This window comes from Epinephelus moara, chromosome 5 (assembly GCF_006386435.1).
Source record: "Epinephelus moara isolate mb chromosome 5, YSFRI_EMoa_1.0, whole genome shotgun sequence".
NCBI lineage: Eukaryota > Metazoa > Chordata > Actinopteri > Perciformes > Serranidae > Epinephelus > Epinephelus moara.
The window spans coordinates 29,484,573-29,500,027 of record NC_065510.1 but is presented as its reverse complement, the minus strand read 5'-3'; the positions used below and the strand labels follow the sequence as shown (position 1 = coordinate 29,500,027).

General features: G+C 43.8%; 1 protein-coding gene across 1 annotated transcript in view; it reads right to left on the bottom strand.

Annotated features, from left to right (window-relative positions):
- The window catches only part of LOC126390822 (polycystin-1), a 78,352-nt gene that overhangs the window by 22,329 nt on the left and 40,568 nt on the right, over nt 1-15,455 (bottom strand). Inside the window, exons 11-23 of the mRNA XM_050045294.1 lie at nt 14,152-14,273; nt 13,904-14,054; nt 11,488-11,750; nt 10,967-11,347; nt 10,312-10,794; nt 10,010-10,141; nt 8,291-8,466; nt 7,388-7,518; nt 4,016-6,639; nt 2,086-2,283; nt 1,687-1,986; nt 1,107-1,552; nt 30-180 (exon numbers count right to left, since the gene is read on the bottom strand). Of these exons, the coding sequence (XP_049901251.1) occupies nt 30-180; nt 1,107-1,552; nt 1,687-1,986; nt 2,086-2,283; nt 4,016-6,639; nt 7,388-7,518; nt 8,291-8,466; nt 10,010-10,141; nt 10,312-10,794; nt 10,967-11,347; nt 11,488-11,750; nt 13,904-14,054; nt 14,152-14,273 (5,558 nt within the window). The remainder of the gene's footprint in view (nt 1-29; nt 181-1,106; nt 1,553-1,686; nt 1,987-2,085; nt 2,284-4,015; nt 6,640-7,387; nt 7,519-8,290; nt 8,467-10,009; nt 10,142-10,311; nt 10,795-10,966; nt 11,348-11,487; nt 11,751-13,903; nt 14,055-14,151; nt 14,274-15,455) is intronic.

Here is a 15,455-nt window from a genome sequence, read left to right as displayed (position 1 = left end):
AAGTGATTTTTTTTAATGCCAGCCCTTACCTTTGAAGTGTTTTGACACTCCCAGTAGTAGTGGAGCAGTGACTGGCTGTCTGGGTCCATGTTGGGGTCGTAGGACTGCTCCGCATTGAGCTGCAGGTCCTGAGTCCTCGACCATACCCTGTAGGTGCCCCCTTCTATGATGGGCATCAGCCTGACAAGAAAAAAAGGGTTAACATTAACATGAAAATTCAAATTCAAGTTCTTAACCTTCGCTGATGATTGAGTTTCTGGGCTACAGATCAAATCAGTTAAGATGGAATTCCACTTGTGTGAGGATTAATGGTCTTTGCAGACCTACGCAGAGCAGGGTGCACACCTCCTGACTGGCTGATCTAACTTCCTGTTGGAAAACGTTTTCCATTTTTCCTTTGCCATCTTGTCATTGTACAGTCCATTTATCAGTTATAAATCCATATTCTTTCAGGTTTATTTCATGTCTGTATTGATTTGTTTAGGTCGTCTGGGTAAATTATATCTTAGTTCCTGATATCCTCTACGTTTTCTTACATTATGCTAAATGGACACTGCTTTCTCCAGGAGGCCGGAGCTGTTTGTTTAAAGTGACAGCAACTGCCAAATAAAAAGGACTTTTTCACTCACAAAATGACCATTTGTATATCAATTACTCGCTGCATGTTACATTGGATTTGTAAAGAAAATGGAGAATCCAAAAAAGGCAAACATTCTACATAAATTGAAGTAAACTCTCTCAAACAACTCGTGCAGTATAATCCCTGTCTCATTTATTCAGTCATATGCGCAACACTTCCTGAACACATGCACACAGACCCCTTTTACTCCAAATCAGGAAGAATGTTCGCCTTTTTTGGATTCTTTGTTCAGCATGGAGGCATGAAAAGGTTTTCCTCACAAATTTAACAGAATACTGGGTATGCATTTGATATGCAAATGGTTATTAAAGTATATAAAGTTTTTGGGTGGATAATTGTGTTGTTTTCATACTGCATCAAACTGTGAATCACTTGCAGAGTAAATTAGGAAATTAGGAACAATAAATAAAGGGTGTGGGTGTACTCCACAGAGAGATAGAGAGTCAAAATTTGTTTCTCCACTGACCTGGTAGCCATGACACTGAGGTGCAGACAGGCAGCCTTCCTGAGCGGCACGCCTTCATAGGACAGAGAAAACACCAGGGTGTAGTTCCCCGCTGCCAGAGTCATCTTAGGTAACGACAGCTGCAGCCGCCGCACATCCACCTCCATCGGCAGGCGAACTACTGGGACGAGCACAGACTGAGAGGGCTGATTCGCCACCCCAGAGGCAACACGGGAGTCTTTGTCATTATCACAGGAGGGCGTTGAGAGTATCTGCCAGAGATACTGAGCTCCGTAGCGTAGGCAGCCTTTCAGGTCCACACTGGCCTCCACCAGAGTGGGCTGGTAGCGCCAGATGGCGAGACGGGGGGCTTGAACCACATGCACTTCTGGCTCCTCACACTCCAATACACTGATGTTTACCTCCACCTGGGCCAAGATCCAGCTCACTAGGTTACTACAGTTCACCTGGGAGAGAGAAAAACATGCAGGTGAAATCAAAATACAAGAGAGCTTTCAAATACGACATCACATTTTACAGATCAACAGATAAATCATGGATCTATGGAGTACGTGGAATAGTGCAGTTCAGAGAAACTTACTTGGACCAGGTAGTGTCCTGGGTGACTGTACTCATAACCCACAGTTGTGGTGTTTGTGTGAACTTGAGTAGAGCCGTCACCAAAGTCCCACAAGCACTCCACAGGATTGGATCGGGGTGTAACACTGGCCATCAGGGTCACTGTCTTATTAATGAAAGTGTCCCGAGGCGCTGCATACAGGACGGCCCCTGTCAGCAGGTTCTGCACCCGGATGTGCTTGGTGATGTTCTGAGCGTGCAGTGCGTTGAAGGCCTTCAGGTAGATTGTCAATAAACCCGGTTCTTCTGGCGTGTAGAAAACCTGGAGTTGTGTAATCCATCCAGACACCATTTAACATCTGTTTGCCATATTGTGATGTTCAGTTATTTATTATCATTATTCATAGTTATGTAATCTGACCTCTTTGCCCATATGCGGCGCCTTGTGGGAGTGGTGCAGATCAAAAGTCCACAGGAAATGAACTGGTTTGCCCGTCACGATGTTGGCTACGAACAATCTCTTCACGCCTACAGGGATTGCTGCGCTGGTTCCATCGATGGAGAGTCCACGCACTGGCTCCATGACCTCCACCTGGAGGTGTCGCCTCTTGAAACTCACCTGGATGGTCACATTGCAACAAAATATGTGCACTGCATTAGTTTGATTAAATTGTCTTGCTCACTTTGACATCAGAGTTAAAGCTGGGGTAGGTAGCTTTTTTTACATCATCATTTTACTCTGCATAATTCAAGTGGTCTGAGAGAACACCAGACTTTGGAACCTCCTCTTGGCTCAGTTTTCAGACTTAAGAAAATCCCCATGATGGGAAACCTTGGCCTATCATAGGCCATTTCAGAGAGTGGGTGCTCCTATTGACTGTTCTACAAATGCAGATGCACATGCCCGTCCCTTCAGAAGGTGAAAGTCTGAATAAATGGCAGAAAATCCTGCAGAGAAAGTTACTATTTCAGCATTGGCAACAACTGCCTTCACTGCAAAGCAACCCAAAAAAAGCAAGACAGACTTATCATAAAGAGAGTCTAAAGGAGAGTCTCAATAAACACAACATGTCAATATCAGTGACGCATTTCAGAGATGGAGAGAAAATGTAGCCTTCTGCTAACAGGAGCCAAAGGGTCATGACTGCAGCTAATTCAAATTCATATTTATGTACAGAGCTAGAATCTTGAATCATAGTGTGGGCTTTACAGGCACAAATGTTTGAATAGAAAACTGGACAGTAATTGTCAGAGAACTGAAGCTAACGGCATTGGGATCACAGTCACAATCAGAAGGACTGAATGAATGACTAGAAGGCTACTCGTACAGGTTACAGTATGATGCGTGGGCACATGCCTGTGCTTGTCTGGTGGGAGGGGCTTAGGATAGAGGGGGAAGAGCTGTCTTTCTAGTAAACTGCGTACCCCAGCTTTAATGCCAAAAGCAGAAATGTAGTGGTAATTAAATCTTAACTTTATTTCTATTTTCTGTTTAAAGCATTCTGCATATCGACTTTAAGTGACATTTTGCTCAATGAAGCTGTTTACATTTGCTCTGCTCATGTCAAGGTCTCTCTGTAAAGAGCAGTATGCAGAGAATTGAAGACATTCCCAGTGATGCCAGAAGGTTGCTACCACATGTGCTCTTTTTATTGTCACTGAGATAGTCAGCATAGAAGTGTAAAAACATCCACATTCTGAGCAAATGAATGACGCAAAGGAGTTTATTTTATGTGGTAGTTTTGTGTGTGATGTAGGGATGCACTGATTTATCAGCTGCACATTGGTATCAGACAATATTAGCTTTGTTGACCATCAGTCTATCGGCACATAATATGACATTCACTGTTGGCAGTGACCACTTTTTGTTGTTGTGTCACATCAATTTTTTGGAGGCTAAAAAGCAGAACTCGAAACTAACAGCGTGCCGTTGTCCTCGGGACAATAGACAACCTGTTTAGGACAAACAGAAATCTTCCCATGGACAGGATGAAAGGACGCCGTAGACTCACTACCGACTATCAGGGGGCGCACCATATTGTTCCCTGATAATACGACATTGTAAACAGGAGAGGTAGCGAACATTAGCTGTTAGCAGCCAGTGGTCGTAACTACCAGTTCATGAAGGTTGCACTGAGTTAAATTATGCTGCATTCAAGCTCTATTCAGTAAAAATGAATATTGGGCGAAAGAAAATTATAAAATTTTCATAATGTGTTAAGCAGCAAGAAACTCGAATAAACAACAGCAAAAACAAAATAATGAAAAACAACAAAAAAACATCAGTATCGGCCCAGAACTTCTATCTCTCACAAATTATCTTATTGCATGCTATCTTAATTTGACTTTACCTGGTTGTGAGCAGTGAGATTCACCATGTACGTATCCACCCTGCTGAATGTGTGGACGTAGGTATGGTTGAGTTCAGGTATGACAGTGGCATCTCCACTGATGCTGAGTATGAGGTGAACGTCCGAGCCCGCTGCCATAGTTATGGTGAACTCCACCTTCTCGCCGACTGCTGCAATCTTCTGACTTGCCCTCAGTTCTAAACCCTGAATCTTGTCCTGAACAAAGAACTCTCTGGAAAACACTTGACCACTGACGTCATTGGTCGCATTCAGAGTAACGACGGCTGTTTTCGGCTCCTGGAAAATCAAAGAAGTTTTCCTTCCTGTTTCTGTTCTTCCTTTAAACAGCCATGTCCACGTCACATTGGTCCCTCTCAGTGCCTCCCCCTGGAGTGAGACAACGACGCCTGTTGCTACGTAACCCTGCTCTGTTACATTGGTAGCTGTGAAATTTAGCCCAGAAATGACTTCCTGGACACTGACAATCTCTGAAACAACCTCTGAGCTAACTTGATTGAAGACCTCCACAGTAACCAGCTTTAGGCCAGGACTGATGAAGGTGTGAGTCTTCCAGGGCTCTGTCCACGGCAGAACATCCTCATTCACAGACCAGCGGTACTGCAGGTTCGTACCTTCAGCACTTAATACTGTCAGGTTAGTTGAAGCATTGACTGCAACTGGGTTGTTGCTGATCTGCAGGTAAACCCCTCCAGCTGGTTCCAGGAAGAGGATGGTTTTATTGATGGACAGCTGGCCCAGGAGGTTGGCTGCCCGGAGAGAGATGTCACATGGGCCTGGAATGGAATAATTCACTGGCACCGTCTTCCCGCTCATGTTGTAGCTTGAGCTGAGGTTGTCTGGCTCTTTGATAAGGTTCCATGTGAACGTCATGTTTGTTCCTTCCTTTAATCCTGCATGAAGGTGGAGAACACGATTCGTAGCAAAGCAGCAACTGTCCAATGCTGTGCCTTCACCTCCTCCGATGTCCTCCTCTGTTAAAATCTGCAGCCCCTCCAGCTCCCGCTGGACATACAGGAAGATACTGGCTTGTGCCGTCCCCACATCGTTCTCTGCTGTCACAATGATGTTAAAAGTGCCGACTGAGCGGAAGGTGTAAAACATGGTGTTGGTCCTTGGAATTGGAGTGCAGCGGTCGCACAAGATCCAAGAGTACCGGACATCATCTCCCTCGTCCATATGGGCCTCAAAGTGGACCGAGGCATTGAGGGGGACATTTACCAAGCTGGCATTGACGGTCAGTCCACTGATTGGTGCAAGCACAGCGACAGGTAAAGAGGTGTGATTCCTGCTAACTGTGTTGGCTGCTGTCAGTGTGATATTGTAGTTTCCAGAAGTGTTGTAGGTGTGGAGGATATTCTGGCCAGTAAGCACAATTCCATCTCCAAAGTTCCAGATGTAAGTGGCATCGGAAGCCGTGGAAGATGTTGTGAAAGTGTACGGTGCTCTGAGGGTCAGGTTGTTGTATTTAGTGCCATTATGTTGAATAACAATCGGACCTACTGGCATAAAAACCTCAATCGCAACACTGGTGTTGCTGGTGGAGATGTTATTGAAGACAGTGACTGTCACATTGTAATGACCTGGGTTTTTAAATGTTGTCACGATATTCCCAGAACCACTGATGGGCACAAGGTGTTCCTCTCTACCAAAGTCCCACTGATAGCTGTAGTTAAATTGTGGCTCAGCTCTGGCCTGGAACCGGATCTCCTCCCCAACAGCGTAGTGTGATTTCTCAAGGGTGAGGCTGATGTTGGTTAAAGCTGGTTGCACACACACCAACTTGAAGAAGTTGGGCTTGGGGGCTTTGTTCACACCACTGGAAAGCAGCAGAGACAGGTGATAACTGCCGCTTATCGAGTAAGTGTGCGACACTCTGGGGTTGCCGTGGTGTGTTTCATTGGTGCTTCCATCCCCGAAGCACCATTCATAAAGATGAGCCGATGCATTACCAGACACCCAGGCATGAAAGTTGACAGGGGTCCGCTCTTGGACACACCCGGATGGCTCCATCCTCACAACTTGAAAGACAAACACCTGCACTGGGAGGATTGTCCAGCCAGAGCTCACAGCATTCGAGGCCGTCACATTCACTGTGTAGTTGCCCTCTTTGACATATCTGTGTGACACTTGAGGTTCAGATGTTATGTTGATGGTCCCATCTCCCATGGAGAATGTCCATGTGATGTTATTGCCTGAGGCAAGCCGTGCCCATACTGTCGTAGGACTGTGCAGCTCTGTGGGAGAGGAGCTTCCAGCTGTTAAATCTTCAATCTCTTCATATACAAACATCTCGGCACAAGCCTCCATAGAGCTGATGGTGTTGTTTACTGATACACAGACATTAAAGACGCCACTCTGTGCATAGGTGTGTACCACGCGGCGACCTTGTAGCAGGGCTGAGTCATCTCCAAAGTGCCAATCATAGTGAATGCCATAGGGTGACGGCAGGGGGTGAGCCTCAAAATCGGCTGATTTGCCCTTGAGGAGGAGCTGTGGTTCTGTTTGTATGTCAACGCGTGTCAGGATGCTGTAGACACTCATGTTGATGCTCTGGCTGATGTTCTCATATCGATTGGACACTGACACCAGCGCTGTGTATATTCCTGCACAGAAGGAGGGGAGAAAGGAGGGAAGAGGGAAAAGGAGGTAATACAAGTAACAGTGTTACATATTTAAAATACAAAATATGAATAGCTGTATTCCAGTTTACAGTTATTGTCTTAGTAGATTACTTGTTTACTAGTTTTTTTAATCTCTAACGCCATGCCCTAACTTAGGGACGAGCATCAGCTCAATTGTATTGTTTTCTATTTGAATATCCTAACTGGTTGCGAGTGACGCAGCTCAGCTTTTTGAGCTGAACTTTTAACGGACACCTTGTTTCTATTTATTTCAGTCACTTGCATTAAAAGCTGTGCAATGGATAAAGACTGGCTGATTGCTGAAGAGTTCTCTGCACACCACCTCCTCATTTAACTGCAAAAACCTAAATAAGGTGTCAGCTGGCTGGAGGGAGAGCTAAAGGAAGCTGAAAGTTTCCAGTTAATGACCATTGCTAATACTTGCTGTTGGCTATATTGTGTGTCGTTTCCAGTAAATTTCACAACATAAAACGTGTTTCCTGTTTAAAAAGTACAAACGTAGGAAGATAGAAAGTATTTAGAATACGTCACTTAGTTTGTGTAATCTAATGGTATACGAAATAAGGCAGGTATTCAGTAATCGGTAGTAGAATGCTTTTTAAAAGTAACCCTCTAAACACTGGTCATTATCTAAAAACAAAACAGAAGTCAAACTGCTGCTACATTAGCTCTGTTCATATTGCTGATAGGGAGAGGGGCGAGGGTTTACCTGGCTGAGAGTAAATATAGGTGACGTTGTTGCTTAGAAGGACCTGATTGGGGGAGTCTGGGAAGAGGAGGGAAGGGGCGTAGGGAGGCTTGTATTCAAATTCCTTATATCCGCCGTCACCAAAAGACCATCTGCAGCACAACGGAGACAATGTGAAACCATTAAGTGAGGACCTTCAGAGAAATACATGGAGCTTAGACTAATAAATGTACTGCAAACCATTTCCATCCACACAGACACACACAGACACACAGACACACACAGACACACAGACACACAGACACACAGACACACACACACTCACAGTCACAAGCTGGAAAGTGGGACTCTTCTCTGACGAGGCAATAGAGGGTTTTTGGACGAGGAGAAGTGGAAACTCAAAACTCAGGAAGCCTCTCTGGACCGAGAATGGTGAGAGTGGAGGGAAACTAAGTGAAAGAGTGCGCCATAGTTGGGAGGGTGGGAATGTGAAAGAGGGAGGGAGAGAAAAAGAGTAAAAGAGAAAGAGTGGAAGAAAAAGGGAGAGAAAAAAAAGTACAGGGGAAACAGCCGTGCAGAAGGGAAAATTCTTGTCAGCAATCTGCTCTAACCACACAGTTATAAATCCAAGGCTCTGCATGGTATGACTGCTGCAGTGCTATTATGGCGCACAGGAAGACAAAAACAGAGAAAGGAGCAAAGAGAAAAGACAGAGAGGCAGATAAAGGAAAAGAAAGAAGCAGTCAAACACAAACAGATGCTCTGTGTTTTCACTCAGCCTTAAAAATAAAGCAAAGGGGAGACAGAGAGAAAAAGAGGCAGCTCTACTTTGTATATTTAGTTTAAAAAATACACCACACAAGATATCTATCTATCTGTCTGTCAGTCTGTGACAGTGTCCATCTGTCATTCATCTGGTCATACCGGAAGGTGGCAGCCACAGACATGTCGACGAGCACAGAGGTGGTGAGAGTCTGAGTGGAGCCCTGAGGGACCACATCTGGCACACCATTTACTGTAAGGTTGGCCATGGGCTGCAGCCGGTCCACGGTCACGTTGAAGTGCTCTGTGAGGCTGCTGACATGGTTCATGGCTGTCACCTGGAAGAGGGAGACCCAGTCAGGCGATTGAAGACAGCTGGTAGGAAGTTCAAGTCTTGTGTCACATCTGCAGCACGTGCACTTTAATTGTGACACAATGCTATGAAGCGCAAACACATGATCTGAGCTATCTAGTGCGGGGTTCCTACAGCTTGAGGCAAGTAGATTTAAGCCTTTTTTTCACATCACTTAAAATGAAATTTAACAAAAAAAGAACTGACAACAATAATTTAGTGTTAGGGACAACTTTGCCAATTTTTTGGTGAAGTTAAAAAGTTAGAGGATCTACTTCAAATATTGGAAAAAAAAAAAAAAACTTTCTAGGGTGGAACACATAAAAAAAAATCAACATATTATCATAAAAAATCATAAAATCCTGTTTCCCATGTCTTAAAAGAATACCTCACACAGAAAATGACCATTTGTACAGCAGTTAGTCACGCCATGTTATCTAATGCCTCAAACAGATAGGTGGACATATGGATTCATGGATTGATTGGGGACCACATCTAGCAACAGCAAATCAAAACATCCATTTACAAACTCTCTCATTACTTGTGTAGTATAATCCAAGTCTTACTTATCCAGTCATATGCTCAGTATTTCTCAAACACATGCATTTTCACTTAAAAACCTTAGTATTGGCTTCTAACTTTAAAGAGAGCGCAGATAAGTTTCACTTTTAGTTCAGCTTGAAATAGTATTTGGTGAAAATTAATGCAAGGATATCAAAGCCTTTTAAGACTTTTTAAGCTGAAACCATGAGTCTATTAACCAGTAAGGAAGATAGTAAATAAATCTGCAACCACTTTGATAACCAAATAATCCTTCTTCCATTCTTAAATTATTAATTAATGAATTATAATAAATTGAAACCTGGTTGGCATATTGGACTTCAGACAGAAAAATGCAGTCTGAAGTTGCTACATTGGGCTCTGTGAAACAGTGAACATTATTTCTAAGGACATTTATAGACCAACAATTAGTTGAGGAAAATAGTCGGCAGATTATATAATCGATACTGACAAAAATTGTCTCCGGAGAAAAATAATCATGCTCAAGGAAGATCTTTAAGAAGAAATTGGTGATAATGGTGATAATATGGAAAGTTTTGTGTTTTGCACTTCAACATAATTAATAACTGAAAATTGCATTAGTGCAAAATCATATATTCAGTTTTTTTTAGAGATGCAATTAACAGAAATACAATAATATCTCAAATCTATCAAGAAATGGCAAATTTCCATGTCTTCAGGTTTCATGCTGTTTGTGAAACTGTCTCATCACTAATGTTAAACCTTCCAGTTAAAGATGACTTTCCAAACTTGAGGCACAAAATAAAAAGTTGCCTCAGTCTAACCACAACTTAAGCTGTTTACTTTGCATACATAATGTCAGTGTTTACGGATGCTTCATTAATGAGCTGAATATCAAAAACAAACCTCATATAAGTTTAATTAAAATAGTTAATATTCCAGCGTTGGATGTAACAGACAGGACAATCTGGCAGGATGAGTCAAACAGGATGTGAACAGACACTCACTGTGAGTTTGTAGACAGCAGCATGCTGGTAGATGACGTTGAGGACAGTGTTGTAATAGGTGAAGTACGGCTTGTCATCCACTGTCCATTTAAATGTGGGACTGGTGCCTTCGAGCACTGATGCTGTGTAGCTCTAAAACACACACAAACACACATATTGAGACATGAAAAAATGTATAATTTAATTTTTATATACTTTATTAATCCTGGAGGAGAAATTCATGATGATTACAAGTACAGTGTGCATAATGTCAATATCTAATATAAATTCCTAGTACAACTACCACTGAAGTACACACTCACCACCACTGACTCCATCAGCACCCTGTGTGCAGGGTGCGGCTTCACCATAAGTCCTTTGAGCGGCTCTTCCAGGTGAACAACCACAGACAGGCTGGCCTCCGTCACATTATTACTGGCCTCCAGCTCCAGCTGCACTGGACTCCTCTGCTCCTCTGTTTGCAGGCTCAGATCCATCATCGCATACAGGCTGGGCTCTGCAACCTCGACCCCTGACCCTGAGCTTGGCCCAGGCTGACAGAGCCCTGGGTTGGAAGAGAATTCCTCCGGACAGTCAGGCTGGAAGGTCACACTGTGATTACTGCCACGCCGAGAGGCCTTTGTCAAGTAGCGAGACTGGACGCGGAGCAGTAGCTGGGTGTCATTAGGCTGCAGGTAGAGGGTGCCATTTTGGGGAGGGGGGTGGAGGATCGTCAAGCCCAGAGGAGGCACCACTCGCAATGGGCATGATGCTGAAGCTGGGTATGATGGCTCAGCTGAAGTCACCTGGAATTTATCAACAGAATTACTGATACAGGACAAAAATGAGGTAAAGACATATATATATTGTTTATACAGTAAACACTTAATGGATGTTGATTTATTAACCTGTGTTGGAAAACAACACGTAAAAATATAGATATATGCTGGGATTTGACACACAGCTTTGATGTCTTACCAGGAGGCTATAGAGTCCAGGCTGGGGAAGACCAGCAGACAGCTGAGCTCCCTGCAGCTGAGTCTGACTGTGTCCCACATAGAGCACTCTGATGGGGCAAGCTACATCCTCCAGCCAGCTTCCCTCACCATCCTCCACCAGCGCCTTCACATCAAGCTCCGGGTCAGGCAGAGGATCAGCGTCATGGTCAGCTGAGGTGTCAGTTGCCTGTCCGGTGCTGTTGATCCAGAACCACTCCGACTGGTTGAGGGCTAAGACAGGTTGTCGCCAAGGTGAGTGTGGGGAAGACTGGCAGCGGAGGAGGGAAGCGGGGCCAGCATCATGCTGCAGGGCAATGACATCGCCACGGGAAACCAGGAGGTCCTCCAGTTGTTCTTGTACCTGGGAGAAACAGAGATCAGGAGGGTGTGAGTTAGGCCATGTTCACTGAAAACAGCTTAACCAATATGGCTCTAAACACACTCAACTTAAAGCTGCGGTCATCAAATGTTAAGTTTGGAGGCAAAATCAAGTCTTCTCACCAGTATGTGTGCAGCTGGACCTGCTGGTAGAGTGAAGACCACCTCATTCTGCAGGGTGTATCTGGGCCTCAGAGCCCCAGAGGGCAGGCGGTGAGCCTGGGTGCAGTTAGGACAGGAAGATGCCTGGCAGGGACTAGAGAGAGGAAGGCACCGGTGTTGGAAGGGACACCACTGCTCTAGTCGGGGACAAGAGGGTGGATCATCGCTCCTGGTGTCATTGGGGACACAAACAGCCACTGGGGCACACGCTGGACCTCCACAACCTGAGACAAAAGCATAGACTGTGTAAAAAAAATGAACGTAGCTATCGTCACCTATTGGTTTGTGGACTCCCCCCTTTTTTTAAGCCTCGAATTCGGCATTTCAGACATCACCATCTTGTTTTTTTTGGAGCAAGAAGTGACCATAGGACCTTTGGATGAGAGGGTGGAGCTCTGGAGAAGAGAGGGGTGGATCTGACACACAGACTGTAGTGACAAATTGCAGACAGCCTGTCACTCGAATTGGTCATGAACTTTAACTACAATCCTTAATGAAATGTCAGGTGAGTATAAAAAGGCACACCTTGTATAGCTGTCATGAAGGAGGAAATTAGCTAAAGAGAACAGGTTGTAAACTGGGGAGTTGGGCAATTTAACATGGCCATTCGAGAACTGCAGTTTTTGGCACTTCCATATTGCCTTCATTTTGTATGTTGTATGCCTCCGGGAACCAGTCAAGTTGCAGTACTGCTTACATCCATGTCTGTGAAAACATGGATTCTTCACACACATCTTCTACCCGGCAACACAGAAGAGCTGTACAATCAGCACAGTTTCAAGGTGAACACCCGAGATTAGTGTCACCAGTTCAGTATCCGAAATGTCTCCCATTCTGCTCCTGAGATACGATGTTGAATAATGGCCAAAAAAGTGTTTCTGCAGGACATAATGATGTCACAGTGAGGTTGACCTCTTAGATATAAAGTGTCATCACTTCATCATATTATCCTATTAGAGATATGTGTGAAATTGTGACAAAACTAGCGTATGAATCCTTGAGTTATGGCCAAAAGACGTTTGTGAGGTCACAGTGACCTTGACCTTTGACCACCAAAGCCTAATAATCGCTGAGTCCAAGTTACCGCTGCTGCCAAATTTGAAGAAATTACCTCAAGGTATTCTTGAGATATCGTGTTCATAAGAATGAGACGGATGCAAGATCACAGCGACCTTGACCTCCGACCACAAAAATCTCACCAGTTTAGCCTTATTTCCAAGTGAACATTTGTTCATGAGAATTCGACAGATGGACGGACAACCTGAAGACATATTATCTCCAACAATGGTTGCATCGGTGTGGAGGCATAGAAAAAGCATTATTTCTTTCCTATTCCCTTTCACTGCATTACATTATACAAGCTGGTCATACATGTACGTGATGTAGGGCTGTGTGCAATCTCAAGTATACAGCTGCAGAAAATGTAAATACTGAAATAGTAACAGTGAAAGTACCTAATAATTCATTTTGCACCACTGAATGTGGGCTCCATATATTATGATTAATAATAACCTCCTCTGTTTTAATATGAAAGGCTTTACTTCAGGAGAAAGTAAAAAGGATTTGCCTGTCACTTCTCATCTAACAAGCACAATGGAGCAAAACTGCAGATAAATAGATTGAATTACTGGAACAAAGAGAAGAAATCAAACAAGTAAGTATCTCTCCACAAAAACCCAAAGTCATCACTTGTGGAATCTGAATGTGTTTGGGTACTTGTAATGGGAACATAATTAGTGTGCTGGGCTGATATCTATCTCCGTGCAGGTTAGAGCAAATGTCATTTTTGTGTCATTAATAATCCAATTGCATTATCTCATTATCTCAACTGTCTCCTCCGAGGCTGCATTCACAAATTCCACATCAAAGTTTCACAGAAAATGCTCTCTCATGTCTTTAACCAGCAGCTCTCTGCAGACTTCTGTTTCTCACATCTTTCATGTGCATCCGCTTTCCACTTGTCTGTCTTTTGTACTTCTCTGCTGCTTCGTCTCAGTGGAGAAGTACAAAAATAAACAAAACAAAGCATCTCAATTTTTTTGTGTCCTGTGCTGTGCAGTGCTGCAGTTATGTGTCATGTGTGTGGACAGTGAAGGAAGCACTCAGAGGGGACGTGACCTTGATTGGGCTTGAGTTCGTCCTCTCCTGTTTTTGCCCTACTTTCTGCCTCAATTCCAACTTTACTTTGTGTTTACCCACCTAACAACTTCAGACAAGGCTGGTCAGTGTGTGTGTGTGTGCGTTTGTCTACGTGGATGTGTTTGTCTAACTGAAGATGTGGGGGCGCAGGTGGCTTATAGGTGTTTAACCACCTGCTGATACTCACCAGGAACTTGCGAATGGTTTTACGTGTCGTGCGTGTTTGTGTTTGACTCACCAGGCAGCAGCAGGTGCAGGTCGGGATAATGACAGTGAGGTCTGTAGGTCTGGAATCGGACGTGGATTTGTGAGCTGAGCTCTTGAGTGACAAACTCTAGGGAGGACAGACGACCTGCCTGAACAAAGCTCAGAGCTGGGAACAGCAGCACCTGAGCAAAGAAATGAGGACAACAGACAGACAGGATGATGAGGAGAAGATTTGAGGAGAAACGATGATTAGAGAAACAAGCCGAGACTCCTCCTCACCTCTATGCCGCCGCTAGAAGGTTGTGGGGCAGACAGCTGAGAGATTGGGGCACGGTGCAAATGATTATGGGATGGAAACACAGCCATGCCCGCGGTGTAAATCCCTGCGTCTGGAACACGCACTGTAGAGGCAGAAACAGATTGGAGCCAAGGTGACAAAAGAGAGTGGAGGATTGAGGGATTTAAAAAGAGGAGAGAGGTAGTGAAGTGATTTATAAGAAATGGTGGCTGCAGTCCACTCACTAACAAAGTGCTTTGAGAGAGAGACAAAGGAAGAGGTGTGAGAGAGAACAAACCTCTGAGGACACAGACCAAACAAAACTACTGTTAAAGATATTAAAGGGAGAACACTTCAGTGCACAATGTATCGGCTCACTGCAGACTGACACAAACACAATGTCGGAGACAAACTGTACGAAAAAACACAACTAGACAGTCAGGCAGAGAGATACACACACACACACACACACAAACAACGGCCTCACATGAACACTTCATTTTACACTGTTACACTTAATTTAAACTCAGTTTGGAAGACGGTTTTAGGCTGTGCTGGTTTTGCTAAAGACGACTGTACTGTACATTTATTTGATTTATTTGCGTCATTTTTTCATTTCATTTTCACCGAGGAAAAAAAAAAAAGATGATGATGTGACTTCTGCTGGGGTATGAAGCAAACAAGCATGCTCCATTGCATCTGAAATATGATTTGTAGGCATCCCTGTAGCACCATAATGCTTCATTTAAAGCAGTATGGTGTGACGCATTTTAACTTTATCATACAACTGCAGCTACTGCAATCGTATTGAAATTTTGATAACATTTCGATTAATTGTGCAATCCTAGTGGCAGCTGCTCTCCACAGACAGCATGACCCAGGGGATGATGGGAAACATCTGGCTGTCACCTGATCAAAAAGCTGATTGGCTCTTAGTTTTAACCATAAACACAACATTTTGTGGAAAGTCATAATTTTCTGTGTAATTGCAATTTTTAATACTATTACACACAGAAACAGACACAGACAGACAGACGCACACACACACACCTATGCTTGTATATAGTGACTAGTTAGAATTTGTGTGTTTTGTCTTTCTTTGTGAATACATACTTTTGGAATCATACCTGCTCTCTAATATTGCACAAAAGTGTATGAACAGTCATCCTCTGCTATGTCAAGAACTCCAAAATCCTTCGACCTTTACTACCAATATAATACTTTTGGGTAGAGTCATCAATTTAATTATTAATCAGTGTTCCAAAATGATTTTTCCCTTTTCAGGAATGGTGCCCCATGAGGTGAT